The sequence below is a fragment of the Streptopelia decaocto genome (assembly GCF_964273445.1).
Source record: "Streptopelia decaocto genome assembly, chromosome: 12".
Lineage (NCBI taxonomy): Eukaryota > Metazoa > Chordata > Aves > Columbiformes > Columbidae > Streptopelia > Streptopelia decaocto.
This window is the reverse complement of record NC_138667.1, coordinates 18,039,685-18,060,779: the sequence shown is the minus strand read 5'-3', so window position 1 is coordinate 18,060,779 and position 21,095 is coordinate 18,039,685. Positions and strand designations below refer to the sequence as shown.

The window sequence follows — 21,095 nt, the reverse complement described above, 5'->3', positions numbered from 1 at the left end:
GGAGGCAGGGACGTGTTGTCTCCTCCTCGCCCCTTTTCCCCAGCCATGCAGCTCAGCTGCGACGCTCGGGTGGCCCCGGACGGACGTTATCTGGTGGCAGCACCTTGCGGAGCAACAACCAGGTGATCGTCATGCGAGCACGCAGCCCCCGCCGAGACGTCAGCGCACACCACGCGTTTGCTGCTACACCCTTGTTGTTCAGCACGTTTAAAACTTATTTATTTAAGATGGTGGGTGGGGGGTTCAGTGCCCATTGGGCTGGGCATCTGAGTGTCCCTGACCTGTGTGGTCAGAGCCAGAGGGTCCCAGCGTTCCCCGCAGCACCCTTGCTCTGTGCTGGGGAGCTGCATCCTAAGGGGAAACATGCACGAGGAGCAGCGCGGAGGGAGCAGCATCCCTGCAGTGAGTGGCAGAGTCAGCCAGAAGCATCATTTCATAATCCCACGATTTAATTGCACCTTGACACTGGTTCTCTCACCAGCACAGCACCCAAAACCCCACGCCACGCCACCAGCCCCATCCCACGCACCCTGGGCCATGCAGGCACAAAGCTCCCATTACTGCACACCGAGGGGTTTCCCTCCCACACATTTGTTACCCAACATGAAAATCCCGTCGCTGAGAAGCCGGTGCTGATCTGCTGTGGTGTCCACCCTCAGCCAGCTCTTGGTGTGTCCCTCAGCAGTCCTTGCACTTTGCCTGCTCCTCTTTGGGACCCCGTTTTCTGGCAGGTTTGGGCAGCCTGGCTCTCACGCAGCATCCTTCCCCCTCCACCTCCTGCCTGTGGGACACGGTCAGGCAGGAGAGCGGCAGAACCAGGACCTTGCCAAGTGCCGATTTTGGCTAATTTGTTTTCCGAGCCTTTGAGCAAGACTAGCAGCTCTTTTCATCCTTTCTTCTCTCCACTCCACAGGGAAAAGCTCTTTGTTGCTGGCGTCACCCGTGGCGCGGCCCCATCCCGCACTGGCTCCGGGCGAGGTTCGGGCTTTTTCTCCCATTCGCACACGACAATTTTCCACCTGACTTTTGTTTTCCACCTGCCCAGCGGTGCCTCCTTGTCTCTGCTCCCTGCCAGCCCCAGTTGGGTTATTTTCCAAGGCTGCCACAGTCGGGAGGACCCGCGCCCTGGAGGGGTGGGACCTGGGACGGGTGCTTGACCAGGTAACAGCCGGTGGCGATGGTCCCCGTTCCTCACAGCTTGGGGGTGTTCCTGGGAAGGGGACGAGTCCCATCAAGGTGTGGGTGCCCCACCGAGACCCCGCTGGCCTGTCCCTGTACCCTTAGTGGTTGGGATGCGACAACTAGGGAGTGGCTGGGGGAGGCTGGAGGTGACTGGGTGTCAAGTGGGAGTGACTGATGAGCAGCTGGAGGTGACTGGGGGGCAGCTGCAGAGTTACAGGAGAGAAGCCAGTGGGCAATGGGGAGCAGCTGGGAGTAACTGGGACCAGCTGGGAGTAACTGGGAACAGCTGAGGGTGACTGAGGGCAGCTGGGGCTGATTGAGAGACAAGTGGGGGTAACTGGTGAGCAGCTGGGCGTCACTGGGAGGCAGCTGTAGGGCTGTGAAAAAGAACACAGTGGGCAACTGGGGTCAGCTGGGAAGAGCTGGCATCTCCTGAGGGTAACTGGGTGCAGCCAGGGGACATGTCTGGGCACATAGCAGGGGCATCGAGGGGTGACTGGGGCCAGCTGGGGGTGACTGGGAGGCAGCGGTAGGGTTATGGAAGAGGACCCAGGAGGCAACTGGGATCAACTGGGAGTAACTGGGATCACCTGCGAGTAACTGGGGACAGCTGGGGTGGACTGGGGCTATGTGAGAAGCAGCGTCGGTTGACTACAGGCAGCTGTAGGGCTACAGAAGAGAATCCAGTGAGCGACTGGGATCCGCTGGGAGTAGCTGGGGGCAGCCGGGGGTGCCTCGGGCGGGCGGTAGGACCGCGGGGACGCCGCAGCGACGATCGCCCCGCCTCCAGCCCCGCCCCTCGCCCCCGCCCCCGGCGCTGCCCGCCGCTCGGGCAGGCGGTGTCTGGCGGCGCGGTCGCAGGGTGATGACGTGAGCAGGAGCGCGCGGCGGCGGGTCCGGTTCGCTCCGCCATGGCGAAGACCGTGGCCTATTTCTACGACCCGGACGTGGGGAATTTCCACTACGGTGCGGGCGGGGGCGGCCGGTGGGGCCGGGGAAGAACCGCGTCGGTGGCCTGGGCCCGGCTACGCGGTGCGGCCGGGGGGCGGTGCCCTCAGCGCGTCCCGGGGCCGAGCGGGCCTGGCCGGGGGGGGTCGGATCCAGTCACGGCCCCGCGTCGGGCCCAGGGCTGGGCCGGCTGGTTTGACACCCCCCGTGACTCCCCGTGTGGTTTGGCTTGCAGGAGCGGGACACCCCATGAAGCCGCACCGCCTGGCGCTCACCCACAGCCTGGTGCTGCACTACGGGCTCTACAAGAAGATGATCGTAAGTGACGCTTCCCCTGGGACAAGGCGGGGACTCGGGGGGCGGTTCGGGCAGCCGTGGGAGGGAGGGGAGATTGAGGTTTTGACACACACAGAAAGTGCCGGAGAGCCGTGTGCTGACCCCAGCCTTGGCTTCCATGCTAAGGCTTGGCCTGTGTTAGGAGGTTCTCCAGAGCTTCCTTGTGTCGATGCTTCTCCTTCAGCTCCACTTTTGGCACAGCAGGTGACAGAGTTGTTGCAGCTCGGGCTTTAAGCTGGATGCGGCATTCTCTGGGTGAGGAGCTGGAGCACAAGTGTGATGGGAGCGGCTTAGGGACCTGGGGGGTTCAGCTGGAGAACAGGAGCTGAGGGGAGACCTTCTGATCTCTGAACTGCCTGAAAGGAGCTTGGAGCCAGGGGGGGTCGGGCTCTGCTCCCCAGGAACAAGCGCCAGGAGCAGAGGAAACGGCCTCAAGTTGCGCCAGGGGAGGTTGAGGTTGGATGTGGGGAACAATTTGTTCCCCAAAGGGCTGTGGGGCATTGGAACAGGCTGCCCAGGGCAGTGCTGGAGTCACCATCCCTGGAGGGTTGGACAGACAGAGATGAGGTTCTCAGGGTCATGTGTCAGTGCCAGGGCTGGGGTAGGGTTGGACTCAATGAACCTGAGGGTCTCTTCCTCCAAAATGATTCTGTGATTCATGAGCCTGAACCCCCACCATACCACCCAGCGCCGATTTGAAAAGCTCTGTTGTTTGTTGTTGGCATCTTGTTCAGTCTTGTGTGTGCAGGGCCGTGCCTGGAGCTGCAGCGATGCTGCTGGGGACCGGGCATTATATTTGTCTCTTTAACTCCTTCTAGGAAGGCCCTGGTGACTGCTGTGAACTGTGTGATCATGGAATCATAAAGCTGAAAAAACAAAAAGTCCTCAGGACGTTTGCTAATTCACCTTGATGCCTTAATGAGGTTTGCTAATCCCGTCTCACACCTGAGCAGTGATTGTCCAACCTGCTCTTCAAAGCCTTTGTTGCCCAACCAGCTCTGACAAGCCAGTCCAGCACTCTTCAGTTCTTCCTGTTAGAAAGATTTTCTCTTCCCAAAATCCAGCCTGTGTCAGCCTGATAAAACATAATCTGCACGTAGCAATAATCAAAAGCAAAGCTTAAATCTTCATCTTTCAAGAAATTAACTCATTTAAGGGTGATTGAATATCACTAGGAATGTGTGTACCCCTCGTTTTAAAGCATTTTTTTCACTTGGTGCAAGCAGGACTGAGCTGTGCTCCTTTCCGCAGAATCCTGGTTCACTTTTCACCTGTTCTCACAGCACAGAGTGAACACAAAGTTCTCGGGAGCACAGGGCATGTAGCTTAATGCCTCATAATACAAGATCAAGGAAGGAATGGTGAAAGTTTTCTGCTGTTCTGCCCCTTTTGAGGTGACTTTTGCCCATTTTGACGTCCAGCACATGCCACCTACAGCTGCTGATCATTTTGGGGCGACTTGGCTTTGCTCCTCTTGGCTTATTCTTGCTCTTGGTGGGGCAGGATTGCTTTGGAGTTGTTTCAGACCATTGAGTGATTTAATTCCTGGGCTGGCTGGCAGCGTTCCAGCCCGTGCCATCTGACCCAGCGGCTGGTGTAGCTGCTGCCTGTTGTCTCCCAGCCTATGACCTGTTTGAAGTGCCCTGGGGAGGGGCTTGTACTAAGGGTGTTATTCTAAATGTTGTGGGTTACAGTGCCAGTCACTTCTGGTTTTACATCTATATATGTATGTATTTATATATGTACATGTACAGGCATACACAGAGACATTTACAGTGTCTTTTTCCCAGGAGTTACCTCATTAAAAGAGGTGGAAAGCACTTCTGTCAGTCATCGCGGTGCACAGCTGGCAAACAGGGCCCTTCATGCCAAGAAAGGCCTTGAGGTGCTGGAGCGAGTGGAGAGAAGGGAACGGAGCTGGTGAGGGGCTGGAGCACAAGTGTGATGGGAGCGGCTGAGGGACCTGGGGGGTTCAGCTGGAGAACAGGAGCTGAGGGGAGACCTTCTGATCTCTGAACTGCCTGAAAGGAGCTTGGAGCCAGGGGGGTCGGGCTCTGCTCCCCAGGAACAAGCGCCAGGAGCAGAGGAAACGGCCTCAAGTTGCACCGGGGAGGTTGAGGTTGGATCTTGGGAATAATTTCTTCCCCAAAGGGCTGTGGGGCATTGGAACAGGCTGCCCAGGGCAGTGGTGGAGTCACCATCCCTGGAGGGTTGGACAGACGGACATGAGGTTCTCAGGACATGTGTCAGTGCCAGGGGTGGGTTATGGTTGGACTCGATGATCTTGAGCGTCTCCTCCAACCAAAATTCTTCTATAAGAAGGGGACAAAACTGTTATTGCTGTGCTCTGTGAGGGATGGTGGGACTTTCTGTGTCCTTCCTCTTTGTGCTTGTCATCCTGTGTGTTCCTCACCCTCTGCGCTCGGGCTCTGCTCCTGTGATGCTCAGCACACTGGCCACATCCCCTCTTCCTCATGAGCCTGAACTGGGTGACCCCAAAGCTGTGTGCTCTCCAGATGAGTGTAGAACTCTTTCGTGGGTTGTTGCTCCCAGTCATAGGTGCTTGCAAGGAACTGGTAATAGTCAGACTTGTTTTGAAGCTGTGAAGAAAAGGTTCGATCAGTGCATCTCGGGGATGTTTTCACATCTGCAGAGTGTGTTAGTGATAAATCATGAATCGCTGTGAAAACGCCACGATTGTGCCGAGCTGTTGGACGGAAATGTGTGAATTCCAGCCCCTCTTCAGCTGGACCAGGTGCTTTTTGAGCCTGTGACTGCCCCCCGGGCCCCCTCATCCCAATGTGAGATGTTCAGCAAAACCAGAACCAACTTCCACTGCGCCCTCAGGGACCTGACCAAGTGTTTAGTGGTTGTGATACCGAAATAAGCCTGTCCTTACCAGTTACTTCTCAAGCACTTGAGATTCAGATGTTAAAATCCAAGTTGTATCGTTGTGAGCCCCGGAGAGCAGGATCACAGCAGCAGTTTTAATTCTGGCACTTTCACGGTGTCTTCACTGTACAGCCAGGACAAGGTGCAAATTTCATGCAAGTGTGACAGCAAGATGGTTTTCCTGTTTTTTATCTTTTTTGGTTTTTCAGGGCAAAGTCTGAACAACCAAATCAGTACCAGTGGGGCAGAGGGAAAAGTTCGATCTTGGCTGCTTTTTACCTGCCTGTTGGTGCTGCACAACTTTGTCATTATCTCCAGCACTGTGCAGGTGTCTGGTGCTTGGGCTCAAGTTCAAACCAGCATATCTGCCGCTGTGGGGAGAGACTTGCGGATCGAGTGACAGCAAATAGAAAATAACCTGTCCCTAAAGTTTCCTTCAGTCGGTTTTTGAAGGAAGGTGCTAAAGTGGAACCGTTCCTCAAGGCAATATATAAAATTAATGTGGTATGTTTAAACATCAGAGAAGCTTCCCTGTGGAATTAATGCCATTCACTAGTAAAGTCACACCCAGCCGCAGTGACTGGCCGTTGCGCTCACAGGGGGTACAGCTGGAGTGCGCTCAGGGCACACGGAATCTGTGCAGAATTGACTTTCAGATTTTTACTGTAAATGGATGAACTTCTACAAATCACTTCCCTAGAGTTGGGATTTTTTTTCTTGGAGAAACGGCAAAAAGAATATTCTGACATTACATTTCCAGATATCAAATCCATGTTGGAATGAGGCTCTGTGCAGAGCTGCACGCTTTGCTGTATTTTAAGGCTTGAAACCCATTTTTTGAGAGTCACATTTTCCCACAAGATCCCATTGTGAAGCTGAAAACGGCTGAGGAAGCTTCACCCCGAACAGCTGGTGACTGGTGAAGTCCTGAGCAAATGAAAACAGGGATTACAGTCAGCTGTGACTACAAAAGCTCCTGTTAATTTTGTGGGTGCATTGTTACCCGCCCTCTCTGCCTCCTCCACGTTAAAGGCCGCTGCATATTTAAGGGGAGTTGGGATCTTCTGGACTCACTCGCCTTTTTCGTTCCTTTTGTCAGAGCCCAGGGAATTCTCTTTGAGACTTTTAGTTCAGCCTTTTGCCATCCTGCTGTTTTGCGGAGGCCTCTGGGCCTTTCTCCCTTGTTTTTTTACCCCATTCTCTCTCTCTGGGATCGACTGTTGGGACCAGGTGCTGTTTCCTGGGACGGGCTGCTCAGTGCAGATGGAGATCGTGAGGAATTGCATTGAGTATCTTTTATTTTCTACTCTATTTCTGTTTTATATATATTTACTAGTAGTGTATTGGTATTTTGGTTTTTTATTAAACTGTGTTTGTCTCAACCTAAGTCTCTCCCTTCCCTTTTGATTCTCTCCCCTATGTGGGGGGTAGTGAACGAGTGGCTATTGCGGTTGTATTGCTGGCTCAGGTTAAACCACAACAGTCACTTTTGAAGCTTTTGGTCTTTTTTTTCTCCCTCTCCACTTTCTGTTTTGAATCTCATACTTTTTGTTGCCCAAGAGAGCCTCTGGAAATCATGCGAGTTATTTCTGCTCTGTGATGACTCTCTAGCACTGGTCTTGTTGGATTTAATCAGGATTCCTGCACAGAGCTCCCATGGGGAACAGGTCTCGCTGTCACCCCTGGCAGCTGCGCCAACAGTACTAGTCAATATATTCATCAATGACTTGGATGAGGGAATAGAGTGACTGTCAGCAAGTTTGCTGATGACACCAAGCTGGGAGGAGTGGCTGACACTGGAAGCTGTGCTGCCATCCAGAGACCTGGACAGGCTGGAAAGCTGGGGGGGTAAAATTTAATGCAATATAACAAGGGCAAGTGTAGAGTCTTGAATCTGGGCAGGAACAACCCCAGGTTCCAGTATAAGTTGGGGAATGACCTATTAGAGAGCAGCGTAGGGGAAAGGGACCTGGGGGTCCTGGGGACAGCAGGGTGACCATGAGCCAGCACTGGGCCCTTGTGGCCAGGAAGCCAATGGTACCTGAGGTGGGTTAGAAGGGGGGTGTTCAGTAGGTCAGAGAGGTTCTCCTGCCCCTCTGCTCTGCCCTGGGGAGACCACACCTGGAATATTGTGTCCAGTTGTGGTCCCTCAGTTCCAGCAGGACAGGGAACTGCTGGAGAGAGTCCAGCGCAGCCACCAAGATGCTGAAGGGAGTGGAGCATCTCCTGTGTGAGGAAAGGCTGAGGGAGCTGGGGCTCTGGAGCTGGAGAACAGGAGACTGAGGGGGGACTCATTCATGGGGATCAATATGGAAAGGGGGAGTGTCAGGAGGATGGAGCCAGGCTCTTCTGGTGACAACCAGTGACAGGACAAGGGGCAATGGGTACAAACTGGAACACAGGAGGTTCCACTTGAATATGAGAAGAAACTTGTTGGGGGTGAGGGTGGCAGAGCCTGGCCCAGGCTGCCCAGGGGGTTGTGGAGTCTCCTTCTCTGCAGACATTCCAACCCGCCTGGACACCTTCCTGTGTAACCTCATCTGGGTGTTCCTGCTCCATGGGGGGATTGCACTGGATGAGCTTTCCAGGGCCCTTCCAACCCCTGACATTCTGGGATTCTGTGTAATGGCTCGTGGTTCAGTCTCATCCTCCTTGTTGGAGCCATCAGAGGCAGTGGCCTCTGAGAAACACCAAACCCTGCGTGTCCCTGTGGAAAACACCATACAGATCAAGTCAGGAAAGGAGAACGTGTTTATTAGGGTATATTCTGTCTCAGAAAACTAACATTTCCTGCTTAGCCCAGGGAACGAGCACATTGGTGCTGTTGCCCTGAAAAATTTTCCCTCCGGAGCACAAGCTTGTGCATCTTCCTATTTTTCTCATGTACCACGTTTTCTGTGAAGCACGTGTAATTAAGAGAAATTGGGAAACACAACAAAGATTTCTTAATGATTTCAGTGCAACTTTAATTTCCTCTTGCCAGGTACGTGATGTTAATTTTTAACTTCCCGTCCGTTCGCCGTATGCGCATTAGGTGCCAAACTGGCAAGCGTGTGTTGTCACAAGATCTTTAATTTGAATCCATCCAGCTCCCTGAGAGTTTTTCACCGGCTTTCCAAAAGAAACAAAGCTTATGCAACAGTTTGTCTGTCTGGGAGTTTTCTGCAAATAACTTTTGAACCCATCAGCCTATACAGGCAGATCTGACAGAGGGACCGAAACCACCACAGTGTCAAGGTGTTAGAATTGTAGGAAGGTGGATTTCATGGAGCAACATGTTGAATTTAAATGCACAGGAATGTCAGGAAGCTGACATATTGGAATGTGGTTTTTTAACGTACCTCGTTTGGGTTGTTTGTCCGTTAGCTTGAGACTTCTCACAGCCAAAACAAACGTGGGTTTGGGTGGGCAGTAAGCCTTGCCTTTCTCTCTCCAAGGTTTTCAAGCCGTACCAGGCGTCCCAGCACGATATGTGCCGGTTCCATTCAGAGGATTACATCGACTTCCTGCAGCGCGTGAGCCCCAACAACATGCAGGGCTTCACCAAGAGCCTCAACGCCTTCAACGTGGGTGACGACTGGTGAGTGCTTGGTGCAAACCCGCAGCGGGAACGGCTGCTCCTGTCCAGAGAGCTCTTGTGCAGTGACCCATTTCTTACTTGTTTTTAACCAGAGCAAGGTGTGTGTCCCTCCAGTGTGTGTCACATTATTAGAACCTCCTTGATTCCTTCTCTGTAGATCTTGCACTCCTCCTTTATTGGATCTACCTTTAGGCTGTGTGTTGGGTTGGAGACTGTGTCTGCCTGTTCTTGCAGAGCCTCTAGTTCTTCTTGAACATGCTATTTTATTAAACTAATCACCTGTCATTTTAGGTACCTTAATATGTGCATGTTAACTCAAGACAGCTTTGAGAGCCTGATTTTTTTCAGGTCGGACTAAGGAGATACTCGTGCTTCTGTACAAAACTGCATGAGATCTCGTTAGTAATATTCACTTCCAATCTTTAGTGGTCACGAGGGATTAAATTTGAAAGAGAAGTGTGGAAAGGCTCTGTGGGTGACAGAGGATAGTGTGTCTTGTCTGGTTGAGGATTTCAAGGGCTGTCAGTAAGACTGTTCTTATGGGTTCCGTAGAGGGGAAAGCTGGATGAGCACAGGAGGGGTTACGTTAGCTAAAGAACAGTGTTGTCCCAAGCAGGTATAGTCTGGGTTTTAATATTTAGGCTGAGAGTAAGAAGACTGTTCTGTCATCTTGCTGCTCTTATGGTCAGAAACCATTTTCTTAGCAGAAATGAGAGGGGGAGAAAGAAAACTAGCAGCCTTTAAGCCCTTGCTTGTCCGTGAATGTAGTTTGTGACGAGATGTCTTGTCAGGCCTGGCTCAGAAGGTTTGGCAAACTCGGTGAATTTGATAACGATCATTGTGTTTGCAGCCCGATTGCCGTCTGCTGGTACTCAGCAGAGTCAGAGTGATCCCAGATTAACCCTTGTCACAGATAATGTGTTTTGCCTTTACTTGGGTCAGTTTTATTCCTGGCTTTGCTCTGGAGAAATGGGAAGGTGTGAAATGATCTGTGGTTCAATCATGGTTTCTTTTTCAGCCCGGTGTTCCCAGGCCTCTTTGAATTTTGCTCTCGCTATACTGGGGCCTCCCTGCAAGGAGCAACACAGCTGAACAACAAGGTAACAGAGCTGATGTGCTTTCATCTGTTTGAAAACCAGTTGGCTAACGCTCGTGTTTCAACTTATGGAGATTCGGATTTGTTTTGTAAAACACCCTGGCAAGCACTGCTGGGCTGCAATGTACATACTGAGTACTGCAGGACTGTTAAGCTTGAGACCATTCCTGTACTGTCAGAGATGACTGGTTAGTAGATGTTCAATCTGGAGGGAGTCAGAGGATTGCAGAATTGCAGACCGTTTGGGGTTGAAGGGACCTCTGCAGATCCCCAGCCCAGCCCTGCTTACGCAGGGTCACAGAGCAGATCACACAGGTGGGTCCAGGCGGGTTTGAATGTCTCAGAGAAGGAGACTCCACACCCGCTCTGGGCAGCCTGGGCCAGGCTCTGGCACCTCCCAGCAAAGACGTTTCTCCTCATATTCAAATGGACCCTCCTGTCTTTCAGTCTTTGCTCGTTGCCCCTCACCCTGGCGTTGGGCACCACTGAACAGAGCCTGGTCCATCCTCTGACACCCACCCTGAGATATTGATCCCATTGATCACATCCCTCTCAGCTTCTCCAGCTGAACAGAGCCAGCTCTCTCAGTCTCTCCTCATTAGAAAGATGCTCCAGACCCCTCAGCATCTTCGTAACCCACCACTAGACTTTCTCCAGTAATTCGTTGTCCTTCTTAAACTGGGGAGCCCAGAACTGGACCCAGTATTCCAGATGTGTCCTCACCAGGGCAGAGTAGAGCTGAAGTCACAAAGTACTCTCAGCGCTGCAGAACAAACAAGGGGCAGAACAGACTTGGGGTTTTCAGTGATATAGGCTGCTGGGAGACCCCGAGAGTGCTGGCAGGTCTCTGCTGTGGAAATGCACTAAATGAGATCCCACCAAAGGTCTGAAGAAAAGGGTCTGTTGGGAGGATATAAAAATAAAAACCTACGGAGTTTTGAGTCTTTTAGAGACCTGAGGAAGGTCTAATGACTATAAGGAGCAAGTGTGGGAACCAGCTGCATGTGCCAGGCGCTCTGCCTGCTGCAGGAGGGAGGGGAGGTGGGAGATGGTCTTTACTGGTCTGACAGGGATTGTAGATCATAGGAATAATCCAGTATGGACATGGTGTCACCGAAACTGGGCTGATGACCGAGATGGAGCTTTGGAAAGGCCTCTACAGGAACAGGAACAGGACAGAAAAGTGTTTGTGGGCCATGGGGCTGAGCAGGTGGAAGTGGGTGCAAGGTTGTTGTGACCATGTTGTCACCTTGATTTAACTTCTCTTTCCTTTCTTAGATTTGCGACATTGCGATAAACTGGGCAGGGGGCCTGCATCATGCCAAAAAGTTTGAGGTAATGAGGCAGATCTGCATATTCCTCCTTTTGAGGCCCAGGCTCTGCATTGATCCTGTTCTGATGCGACTTCATTTCTCTAACTCACAGGCATCTGGGTTTTGTTACGTTAACGACATCGTTATCGGCATCCTGGAGCTGCTCAAGTAAGCACACGGGGCAAGTGCAGTGCTGGCCTGACTGGCACGTGATTTCCCTCTGCTGCTTCACTCTTCCCTCTCTCTGTTCCCCCATAATTTGCTTTTTTAGAGTCCAGGGAGGCCAACAACTTGAATTTTGGCCTGTCCTCTTCTTTAGGTGCAAGAAATGCGGCTTGAGAATTGGAATATCTGACTCCAGTTCTCTCGCATGCAGCTTAAGTGATACAGAAAAGTTATTCAATTCCATTTCTCCTTATCCATCTGTGAAATACTCATTTCAGGGTCTCCTGAGTCTCAGAATTTTTGCCACAGTGAGGCTTTTGTAGGTAAATGCAAGTTATGGCTCACTGGAGACAATTAAATGGCTCAAATTTTTCTTGATTTGCCTGAATGGCTTAAGAACGGGACTTGAGCAACACATGGATGATCAAAGGACACTTGCTTTGAGTAGAAAAGCATCAGAGAGAGATTTTTATTTTTTTAATGAAAAGTAAATTCAGAATGGGGGAAAAGTTACAGAAATACCTTCTATTTATGGGTTGATCTGTGATTTATTTTTTCTTTGTACTCTCAAATGCTTTGCTTGTCATTGAATCTGAGACAAGATGTTATAGAATTAAAGAAGGTTTGGGGTCGAACAGAGAGTGGTTACAGGATTGATGGCAAGTTTAGTCGCTCTCCAAGTCACATTTATGGGATGTACTGGGATTACTTGTTCCTCCTCCCTCTCTGCCAGTCGTCCCTACTTGGTGTTTGGAACCTTCACTTACACTGTCCTGGGCACTGGTGAAGCCAAACCTCGAATCTTGGGGTCAGTTTTGGGCCCCTCACGCCAAGAAAGCCCTTGAGGTGCTGGAGCAAATTGAGAGAAGGGAACGGAGCTGGTGAGGGGCTGGAGCACAAGTGTGATGGGAGCGGCTGAGGGACCTGGGGGGTTCAGCTGGAGAACAGGAGCTGAGGGGAGACCTTCTGATCTCTGAACTGCCTGAAAGGAGCTTGGAGCCAGGGGGGTCGGGCTCTGCTCCCCAGGAACAAGTGCCAGGAGCAGAGGAAATGGCCTCAAGTTGTGTCAGGGAGGTTGAGGTTGGATGTGGGGAACAATTTCTTCCCCAAAGGTCTGTGGGGCATTGGAACAGGCTGCCCAGGGCAGTGCTGGAGTCACCATCCCTGGGGGGGTTGGACAGATGGAGATGAGGTTCTCAGGGACGTGGGGCAGTGCTAGAGTTGGGTTAACTGGATGATCTTGCGGGTCTCTTCCAGCCAAAATGATTCTATGATTCTATAAGGTGTGGTTCCAATGCAGATGATACAAACCACAGGCTCCTCCTCTGTGTTTCAATGTTGTCTTGTGTGGTTATTTTTTTCAGGTCTCTCCCCAGTCCCCATGGATTTTGGTGTGGATGCCAGATCCCTGTGCTTTGGGGACTGACCAGATGCTGTATTTCCTTAGGAAGAGTTGGAGAAGTTCTCTCCAGCCGGGCAGGCAGACAGGGATGGCTTAGGGCTGCGTCTCCTGTGCTCAGTAGCACATGGGCTTTGACATTCCCCCAGTGCTTTTGCTTGTGATTGTCTCCCCTTCTTCTCCCTCTGTCTCTGTGACCCAGCAGCAGCTTCTCCAGTAAATTTAGCCCAGCCTGGTGTTGTTGGTGCTGGGTGATGAATCATAAAGCTGCCATTGATCTGGGATGCAGAGGAAGGAAATGTTCCTGCAGCCTCCTTGGCTGGATTACTTTTCATTTACACAGGTGGTTAAAAATCATTTGAGCTCCTGAAGATTAACTAACAGCAGCTTGTTTGTAAAAGAAACAAAACCCCACGACTTTCTAACCCTTGCTCGGTTAAAATAGGTTCTCTGTCATGTGCTTTCCAAGGTATTTCTGGCCCCATGTGAACACCTGTTTTTCTAATATCTCTTCCCAAGCGCATCAGAAGGAAATGTTTAGTGGTGGGGTGTGTTTGGCTGCGTACAGATGTCAGGTATCTAAAGCCATTTGATGTGCCTGGGGTGGGACAGGCCAGTTCTTTTGGCAAAGGGGTGTATGTTGGTGGTGGTTTGTAGAGCTCTGGGTGACGCTGAGGCGCATAGGGAACAGTGGGGCTGGGTGCCATGCGGACAGTGACGCTGCTTTTCCCTTTTCCTCCTTTATTGCATAGGTATCACCCGCGTGTTCTGTACATTGATATCGACATCCATCACGGAGACGGTGTGCAGGAGGCGTTCTACTTGACGGACCGTGTCATGACAGTGTCATTTCATAAATACGGGAACTATTTCTTTCCTGGCACAGGTATCTGTCTTCCCTTACAGTGTGAACCTGGCCTTGTTTCAGAATCCTTTGAAGCCTCTGCTGGAGTATGAAAGTGTAAAATTACAAAATCAGAGCTGCAGGGAGAAACGATGGAAGAAAAGGCATGGGAAAACTATTAGAGATGAGCAAAAGTATAGTTATTTGTTCAGAAAGATGGATCCTAGCTAGGTTAACAGAGATTTCAACCCAGACCAGGTCTGGCCTCTGAAGTCTCAGTGATGTGGCTGTCCTGTCTGTCCCTGACCAGGTGACATGTATGAAGTTGGTGCAGAGAGCGGCCGTTATTACTGTCTCAACGTGCCTCTCCGAGATGGCATCGATGACCAAAGTGAGTTATTGTTCCCTGCTGTCCCATTCCCCGTACATTTGCTGGTCCTTCTGCTCCAGAGCAACGACTGATCTGTGTTTCCCTCCCAAGGTTACAAACACCTCTTCCAGCCGGTCATTAACCAGGTGGTAGATTATTATCAGCCCACCTGCATAGTGCTGCAGGTAAGAGAGCGAGTCTGCGCATATGTGTCTGTCCCTTTCGGAGGCTGGGGGATGGAGGGGGCTGCTTTTGAGGTGTTACCTCCTCTTCCCAGGGGCTTGGGGTTGGGGTGTCTCCCTCCTCTGGTGAATGGGGGTGACTGGAGCTTGAGGATACTGATGTATGTCTAGAAAGCAACACCTCTGTCATAGAGACACCCCAAAGTCAGTTTTAGGCAGACAACAAGTTCCAAAACAGACTTTATTCTGGCCAGAAAAGCGCAGCAAATAAACCAACTAGAAACAGGGTTTATACAGTTAGTTAGCACTCTGACAACATAAAATACAGGTTTGGATATCAGTTGAGGAGATTATTGAGGTACAGCAAAATCAGAATAATGAGGATGCACAGCGTGCATGCACACACAAGAAACAAAACCAGAGCCCTCTGACTTCAGGCTACCCACAAGAAATAATCACTCACCTGGGTTGGGCAAGGACTCATTCACAGATATATCCAGTAAATTACCACTCACCCAAATGAGGGGGTGAGGCACTCTCAATCCCAGGAAGTCTCCTTAGATGGTGTCCCAGTCTAAGGAGAGGGCTCAGGTTCACAGACCCGCTGCTCCGAGAAGACCAGTCCGAGAGGGCTGAAGCAGGAACCCCGTTTTATAGTCTGGTCAGATCTGGCTGCGGGCATTACAACATGGTCCAGAAGCTCTGCAGCTACTCTGGGCACCTCCTCTGCTCACAAACCTGCCAATTGACTCAAGGTCTCACCCCTCCTGCCCCACCAGCTTGTAGAGGTGAAGTCACCCTGACCTGGGGTAGGGGAGGATGTGATTATCAGCACCTTGGTACCACCCTGGGTGTTGTACATGGGGACAGGCACAGTGGGTCACAAAACGTGCTAAAAACTGCCCCATTGAAGGCTCCAGGTCTCAGGGGGATGTGTAACTGCCACACAGCCTCCCTAGCAAAAACTGAATTGTTGTTTTCTTTTTCTGTTCCCCAGTGCGGTGCTGATTCTCTGGGTTGTGACCGTTTGGGTTGTTTTAACCTCAGTATAAGAGGACACGGGTAAGTACAGTGGGGCTGGGGCAGAGCAGGTAGTTGAAGGACTATTCTTTGGTCTGAAGGGCTCTAGTGAGTCCTCTGCTGTGAGGCTGGAGCTTGGACTTTTGCCTTTGAGCAACACCAGCAGTTTTTTGGTTTTATTGTGTTTTTTAACTCCTGTGTGACAGGAGGGGTCTCGGAATGAGACTTTGTGCGAGGCACTGCAGGGTGGTGGTTCATGGAGTAGAATATGGTTCAGGTTCCCCAGTTTAAGACAAGGAATTACTGGAAGGAGTCCAGTGGTGGGTTATGAAGATGCTGAGAGGTCTGGAACATCTTTCTTATGAGGAAAGGCTGAGAGAGCTGGGGCGGTTCAGCTGGAGAAGAGAAACTAAGAGGGATCTTATCAATGTTTATAAATATTTCCAGGGTGGGTGTCAGAGGATGGACCAGATTCTGTTCAGTGGTGCCCAACACCAGGGTGAGGGGCAGTGGGCACAGACTGAAACACAGGAGGGTCCATCTGAACATGAGGAGAAATGTCTTTGCTGGGAGGTGCCAGAGCCTGGCCCAGGCTGCCCAGAGAGGGTGTGGAGTCTCCTTCTCTGAGACATTCAAACCTGCCTGGACCAACTTGTGTGATCTGCTCTGGTGACCCTGCGTGAGCAGGGGTTGGACTGGGGGATCTCCAGAGGTCCTTTCAGCCCCAACCAGGCTGGGATTGATTCTGTGGGTGAAAGCCCTGAGTGTATCACATCAGTGTGGTGGCGTTGGGTGCACGGTGGCATTTCTGAACCGTGAATGTGTGCTGTGGTTAACAGCTCTGACATTTTTTTTTTTTGTATGGGTTTTTTAGGGAGTGCGTGGAGTACGTCAAGAGCTTCAACATCCCCTTGCTGGTCCTGGGAGGAGGTGGTTACACAGTCCGCAATGTGGCACGATGCTGGTGGGTTTCTCCTCTGCTTGCTGAAGGCCACTGATGAATCATTTTCTGTGGGCTTTGTCCCTGCATGCAGCATGTAGCTTTCCCTGGACTGCGCTCATCTTTTTCCATCTTTTCAGGACTTATGAAACATCATTGCTTGTAGAGGAAGCAATTAGCGAAGAGCTCCCATACAGTGGTAAGTTGAAATTCCATTTTTTTTCCTTGTTAGCTGAGCTAAAGTATTTGCTACATCAGCTGAAGAATTAACACTTCTATTCTGCATGACCAGGGCCAAAGTGACAACACTTTCTGATCTTAGACATTACGTTGGTTGCCTCCTACCACCTCTCATGGGCTTTGCTGGGCAGACAGATGCTTCCTGTGTCATGTATCATTCAGTTTGGATTGTTCCTGTTCAGTAACCTCAGTGTTACTTTTGCTCGCTCTGTTTGCTGTAATTCCTTGTGGGCACAGAGCTGTACATCACTTTATTTATCAAGATCTGGTCCCCCTGCCATGCTGGCAGCGCACACTGCTCCCCGTAGGGTAGTGCGGGCTGTAACTGTCACTTGTTCCGTCACAGAGTACTTCGAATACTTTGCTCCAGACTTCACCCTTCACCCTGACGTCAGTACGAGGATTGAAAATCAGAACTCCAGGCAGGTGAGTGCTTGCGGCCTGATTTCAGTGTCAGCTGTTTGCTCCCAAAACCCTGTGGCTGATGCTCTCTCCTATGAAACCAAGTAGAGCCCCGGCAAGGAATTTTTTGTGTGGCAGAAACCTGATGAAATACAAGCAGAATAAGACACTCTGGGATGTCAGAAAGTCTTGTAGCATTTGAGAACCTTGCTGAGTTGTTTCTCTTTTTCTGCGAGCTTGAGTCTCAAATGATTGACTTAACTCTTCCACCTCCTCTGCTCTGATAAAGAGCTTTTTGCACAATTGTCTTTCTCATGGCCACAGAGAGATGGTTCAGGCAGGGAGCAGTGCTGACAGTTGTGCCTCAGATCTTGCTGTGATCCCTCTCTTTTTTTTAATGTAGTACTTGGATCAGATCAGGCAGACGATATTTGAGAACCTGAAAATGCTGAACCATGCTCCCAGCGTGCAGATCCACGATGTCCCTTCTGACTTGCTCAGCTACGATCGCACAGATGAGCCTGATCCGGAGGAGAGAGGCTCCGAGGAAAACTACAGCAGGTACCAGCTCTCTCGTTCCGGACAGACAGGCTTCTCTTTCCAACCCCTGCTAGGACACTGGAGACCATTGTGTTTCCTAGAAGGGTTGCTAAGTCACTTCTGAGCCCTTGGTTTTATCCAGGGAGCCTCTCTAGAAATGTGTGGTCTCTCACAACATTTCATGGAGCGTGCGGGGTGTCTTCTGACCTTTGCCAGCATGACCTGGGCATTCTTCTCTGACCCCAAGGGTATCAGGGCTCTGATGGTGATTTTCTTTCCCCAGACCTGAAGCTGCCAATGAGTTTTACGATGGTGACCACGATAACGACAAAGAGAGCGACGTTGAGATCTGAGGGCTCTGCCGTGGGGCTCTGGACTATGGCGCGGCCCCGTGTGGGACGTTGGTGCTTGGTGCAGTTAACTGGGCTGTGTAGACGCCAGTTAACCCTCCCTTTGGATCTGATTGCATGCGGTGGCAGCAGAAGTGGCACCACCGCAGGCTTCTGCTAGCTGGAGAGGCAGAGAGCAGTGAAACGTGTTCCTTAAGTTCCACCACCCATCACGGTTCCAGCTATCGCTGCTCTGGGAATGGAAATTCAAGCAGCGCTTGAATCTGTGCCATGGACCGTCCGGCAGCCATGCAACTGCCTTCCCAACCTGGCCCGCGCTGGTTCCGTCACCCCATAACCCCTGTGTGGGTTCTGCCAGCGGGGTGGGAGCGGAGCGGTTGTGCTGCCATCTCTGCCTCTCTCCAGCCGCAACACCTGATGCGTCCTGCTCTCCCGGCCCTCCACTCACATACCACATCAATTCCTCAGAAACCTGCGCTGGGGTTCACTTCCCGACATGCCTTTAACCATCTGATGCTCCGCAGCTCAAGGAAAACCACTTGAGAAGACAAGGCCAGTTGTGGGATGGGGTCGGGAGTGTCCCAGCAGCAGGAGGGAGGGACGTGTGCAGGGCCCGGTCTTGTTCACTCCCCCCGTGCTCAGTTTTGTGTTCACAAGGGAGCGCTGCAACACTTGCCAAGTTGGACCTAACTTCCCTGGTTTTCTTTGTCCTTTGAGAGGCTAAAATCCCTGTGGGACAGAGGTTTGGCTACCAAGGTCAGCACATCATGTGTCTTGCACCTCTGCTGTAGCTTCCAGCTGTGTTTTCCAAGTTCACACCTGGCCCTTCTGTGTGTGAGCAGGAGATTTGGGCTGCTTGCTTGGGGTGGAAACTCTTCCCTCCTGACCAGCCCCAGCTCTGCCTGCGGGTGAGGAAATCTGCGTCCTCCATGTCCCATCCTTTTGCCCTCACACAGCAGGGATTCCTCTTGGCCATCCCTCAATTCCCAAATTTTGCTGCTCCTTCTTCCGAGTTGTCGCCTGGTACCTGTCGCGGTTTGGAGTTTGCGTTTGGGGAGGTGGGAAGGGTTTAGCCTCGGACTCTCTGTACTGTTCTGGTTGTTTACTGAGGTCTTAAAACATTAAATGAAGAGGCAGTATTTTTCTTACCTGACCTGTTGTTTGTCTCTTTAATGCTCACACCCTTTCGGCTCCTGTCCTCCCAAGGGTGGCAGACATGCAGATTGTGCCCGGTGGGGCAGCGTTCTCTGCTGTTTGAATGAACGGGGGGTGTTCAGCTCCTCAAAGTGTGCACTGGTGAGTTTTTGCCATCAGTGCATGATGAGGAGAGCGCCCTGGATTCCCTCACAAGAGGACATGTGGGCTGGTGGACGCTCCTGCCTGTGCCTCTGTGTCAGTAAAAGCTTGGCAGGAAGCTGCAGAGCTGATTCAAGAAACCTTTCCCACAATTGTTTTAAATATCATGGTTTCTCTGAGCTGCAGTTTCCAGAAGAGTTTGCTCTTTGCAGTCTCACTTTCCTAAAGTGACTGTTTTTCTTTGCTTTTAGACCCACCGTGATTTCCCTCTCCACTTCCCCAGGTCCATTAAACTTCTATCAAATAAGCTCACGCTGGGCTGTGTGGATGCCGTTCCTCTTGGGTCTAGTCTCTGCTGATAAACCTGTGGAAAAACAAGGTAGAGAAGGAAAAAGTATCTGGTTTGGGAGGTGAGGGCCAGGAGGAGACACCAGCTCAACCAGTCTGGTGATGTGTTCACAGGCGATACCTGTTCCTGGTTGGGTGTTTGTGCAACTGCCTGCCCAAGGCTCCAGCTTTGTGGGAAAGGGGTAAAGCTTGGCCAGAGCTGAGCTGAGCTTGTGTAACTACAGCGTAACGCAGGCAGTAAGTCAGCATTACTCCCATTAGAAGGAAGTTATGGTAGGCTTAGCCTCGGTGTGGAGAAGGATGCTCGAAGGTGTGATGAGTGACCCCATTGATGAGGATCCTCAGCTGGGGAGAGAGAACCAAGCTGGGAAAGGATTTGTAAGGTCTATAAAACCATGAATGTCAGGGTTTCTCCAAATATTTAGCAATTAGAGGAGCATCAAGTTAAAATATCAAGCATAAGGAGGTTGCTTTGAGCACACCCGGTTGAGCCGCTCAAGTTTTTTGCCACCAGGTATTGTGAGTGTGGGTTCAAAAAGGGACAGGGAGAATAAAATAAAGGTTATGAAATACAGTTCTGGGTGCAAATTGATGGTGATGGTGGGCGCTCTGGAGAGGTGTTGCTGTGTGCTCACCTGTGCCGGTGCTGTCCCTGCGTTTGTCATTCGGCAGCACAGGCTGGGTGGACTTTACTCTGACCTGTATAATCAGCTCAATTTGTTTCTAGTTTTTTGTGATGGAGACAATGCTTGTTGCAAATCAGAAGACGCAAAGTGCAGCTCCAGTGATCAGCCAGGCTGGGAAAAAGAAAAGCTTGTGTCTGAATAGAAAATAAACTTGTTGTATTCTGCCTTGCTGTCTCACCTGGGGTCAGGGTTGTCTTGTTCCCTTTGCTGCTGTCATCACCCCTGCAGCAAAACTGATGTACAGGGGAATCCAGGCTCCCATTGTGGGCAGCACAAAGTGTTTGATTTTTTGGGGGAAAAAAGGGAATTCCCCCTTGTGATTCTCTCTTACCTGTGAGGATGGGGATGAGCTGACCGTGCAAAGCCCCAGCCAGCTTTTCCCCCAGCACTGTCTGCTGTTCTCTTTTCAGAGTGCTGCTCTGTCCTGTGCTTTGAAACAGGGATGCACGTTTGGAATATCATCTTACCTGGGATTCTAAAGCTGGATTTGGTTTTGTTATTTTGGCAAATGGCTGGGAAAGAACTTCAATCTGTAGAGATATATACTTTTTTTCTTTATAATTTTATTTTCCCACTGCAGCAGGCCTGCTCAAAAATAAGAAAGCATTACTACACTTGCTATCTGATCTCGCAGGGCTACTGGAGCTGTGTGAGACCAACATTTATCCCATCGCCTGGTCCAGGGTGATCCTGATCCCCCCACCACCCTCCGTATCCCAGGTGAGGTGACAAACCTGTGCTCCTGCCTGCTGCGCCACCATGCCTTGGTGACTCCGGCTGATGGGCAGGCTGCTCCCTGAAGCACAGAATGGGCTGATAACAGCTCAGACTAAATGAGGCCTGATTTAATTATCCCTAGAAATTAGAGCAGGCACTTGTGCACCGCTGTACAGCAGCAGTTTCTAAGGCCCGCGGCTGCACCCAGTCGCAGGGGTGGGTGGGCGGCAGAGGCTGAACGCGATTTGG

The 21,095-nt window shown here is 51.2% G+C and overlaps 1 protein-coding gene across 1 annotated transcript; it reads left to right on the top strand.

Annotated features, from left to right (window-relative positions):
- The first annotated feature begins 2,029 nt into the window (after positions 1-2,029).
- On the top strand, positions 2,030-18,947 carry HDAC3 (histone deacetylase 3). The gene is made up of 15 exons (XM_082064058.1): positions 2,030-2,148; positions 2,366-2,448; positions 8,796-8,938; positions 9,957-10,038; positions 11,313-11,369; positions 11,460-11,515; positions 13,664-13,797; positions 14,066-14,146; positions 14,237-14,310; positions 15,305-15,369; positions 16,202-16,291; positions 16,408-16,466; positions 16,854-16,933; positions 17,313-17,470; positions 17,733-18,947. Exons 1-15 carry the CDS (start codon positions 2,094-2,096, stop codon positions 17,800-17,802), a joined length of 1,287 nt encoding a protein of 428 aa, XP_081920184.1. The 5' UTR covers positions 2,030-2,093; the 3' UTR covers positions 17,803-18,947.
- Positions 18,948-21,095: the final 2,148 nt, after the last annotated feature.

Excerpts from the sequence above, each read along its gene's own strand:
- HDAC3 (XM_082064058.1), top strand. The coding sequence starts at position 2,094 with ATGGCGAAGACCGTGGCCTATTTCTACGACCCGGACGTGGGGAATTTC. Across the intron at positions 14,147-14,236 it reads AGATGGCATCGATGACCAAA|GTTACAAACACCTCTTCCAG; the intron begins GTGAGTTATTGT and ends TTCCCTCCCAAG. Across the intron at positions 16,934-17,312 it reads AAAATCAGAACTCCAGGCAG|TACTTGGATCAGATCAGGCA; the intron begins GTGAGTGCTTGC and ends TTTTTAATGTAG.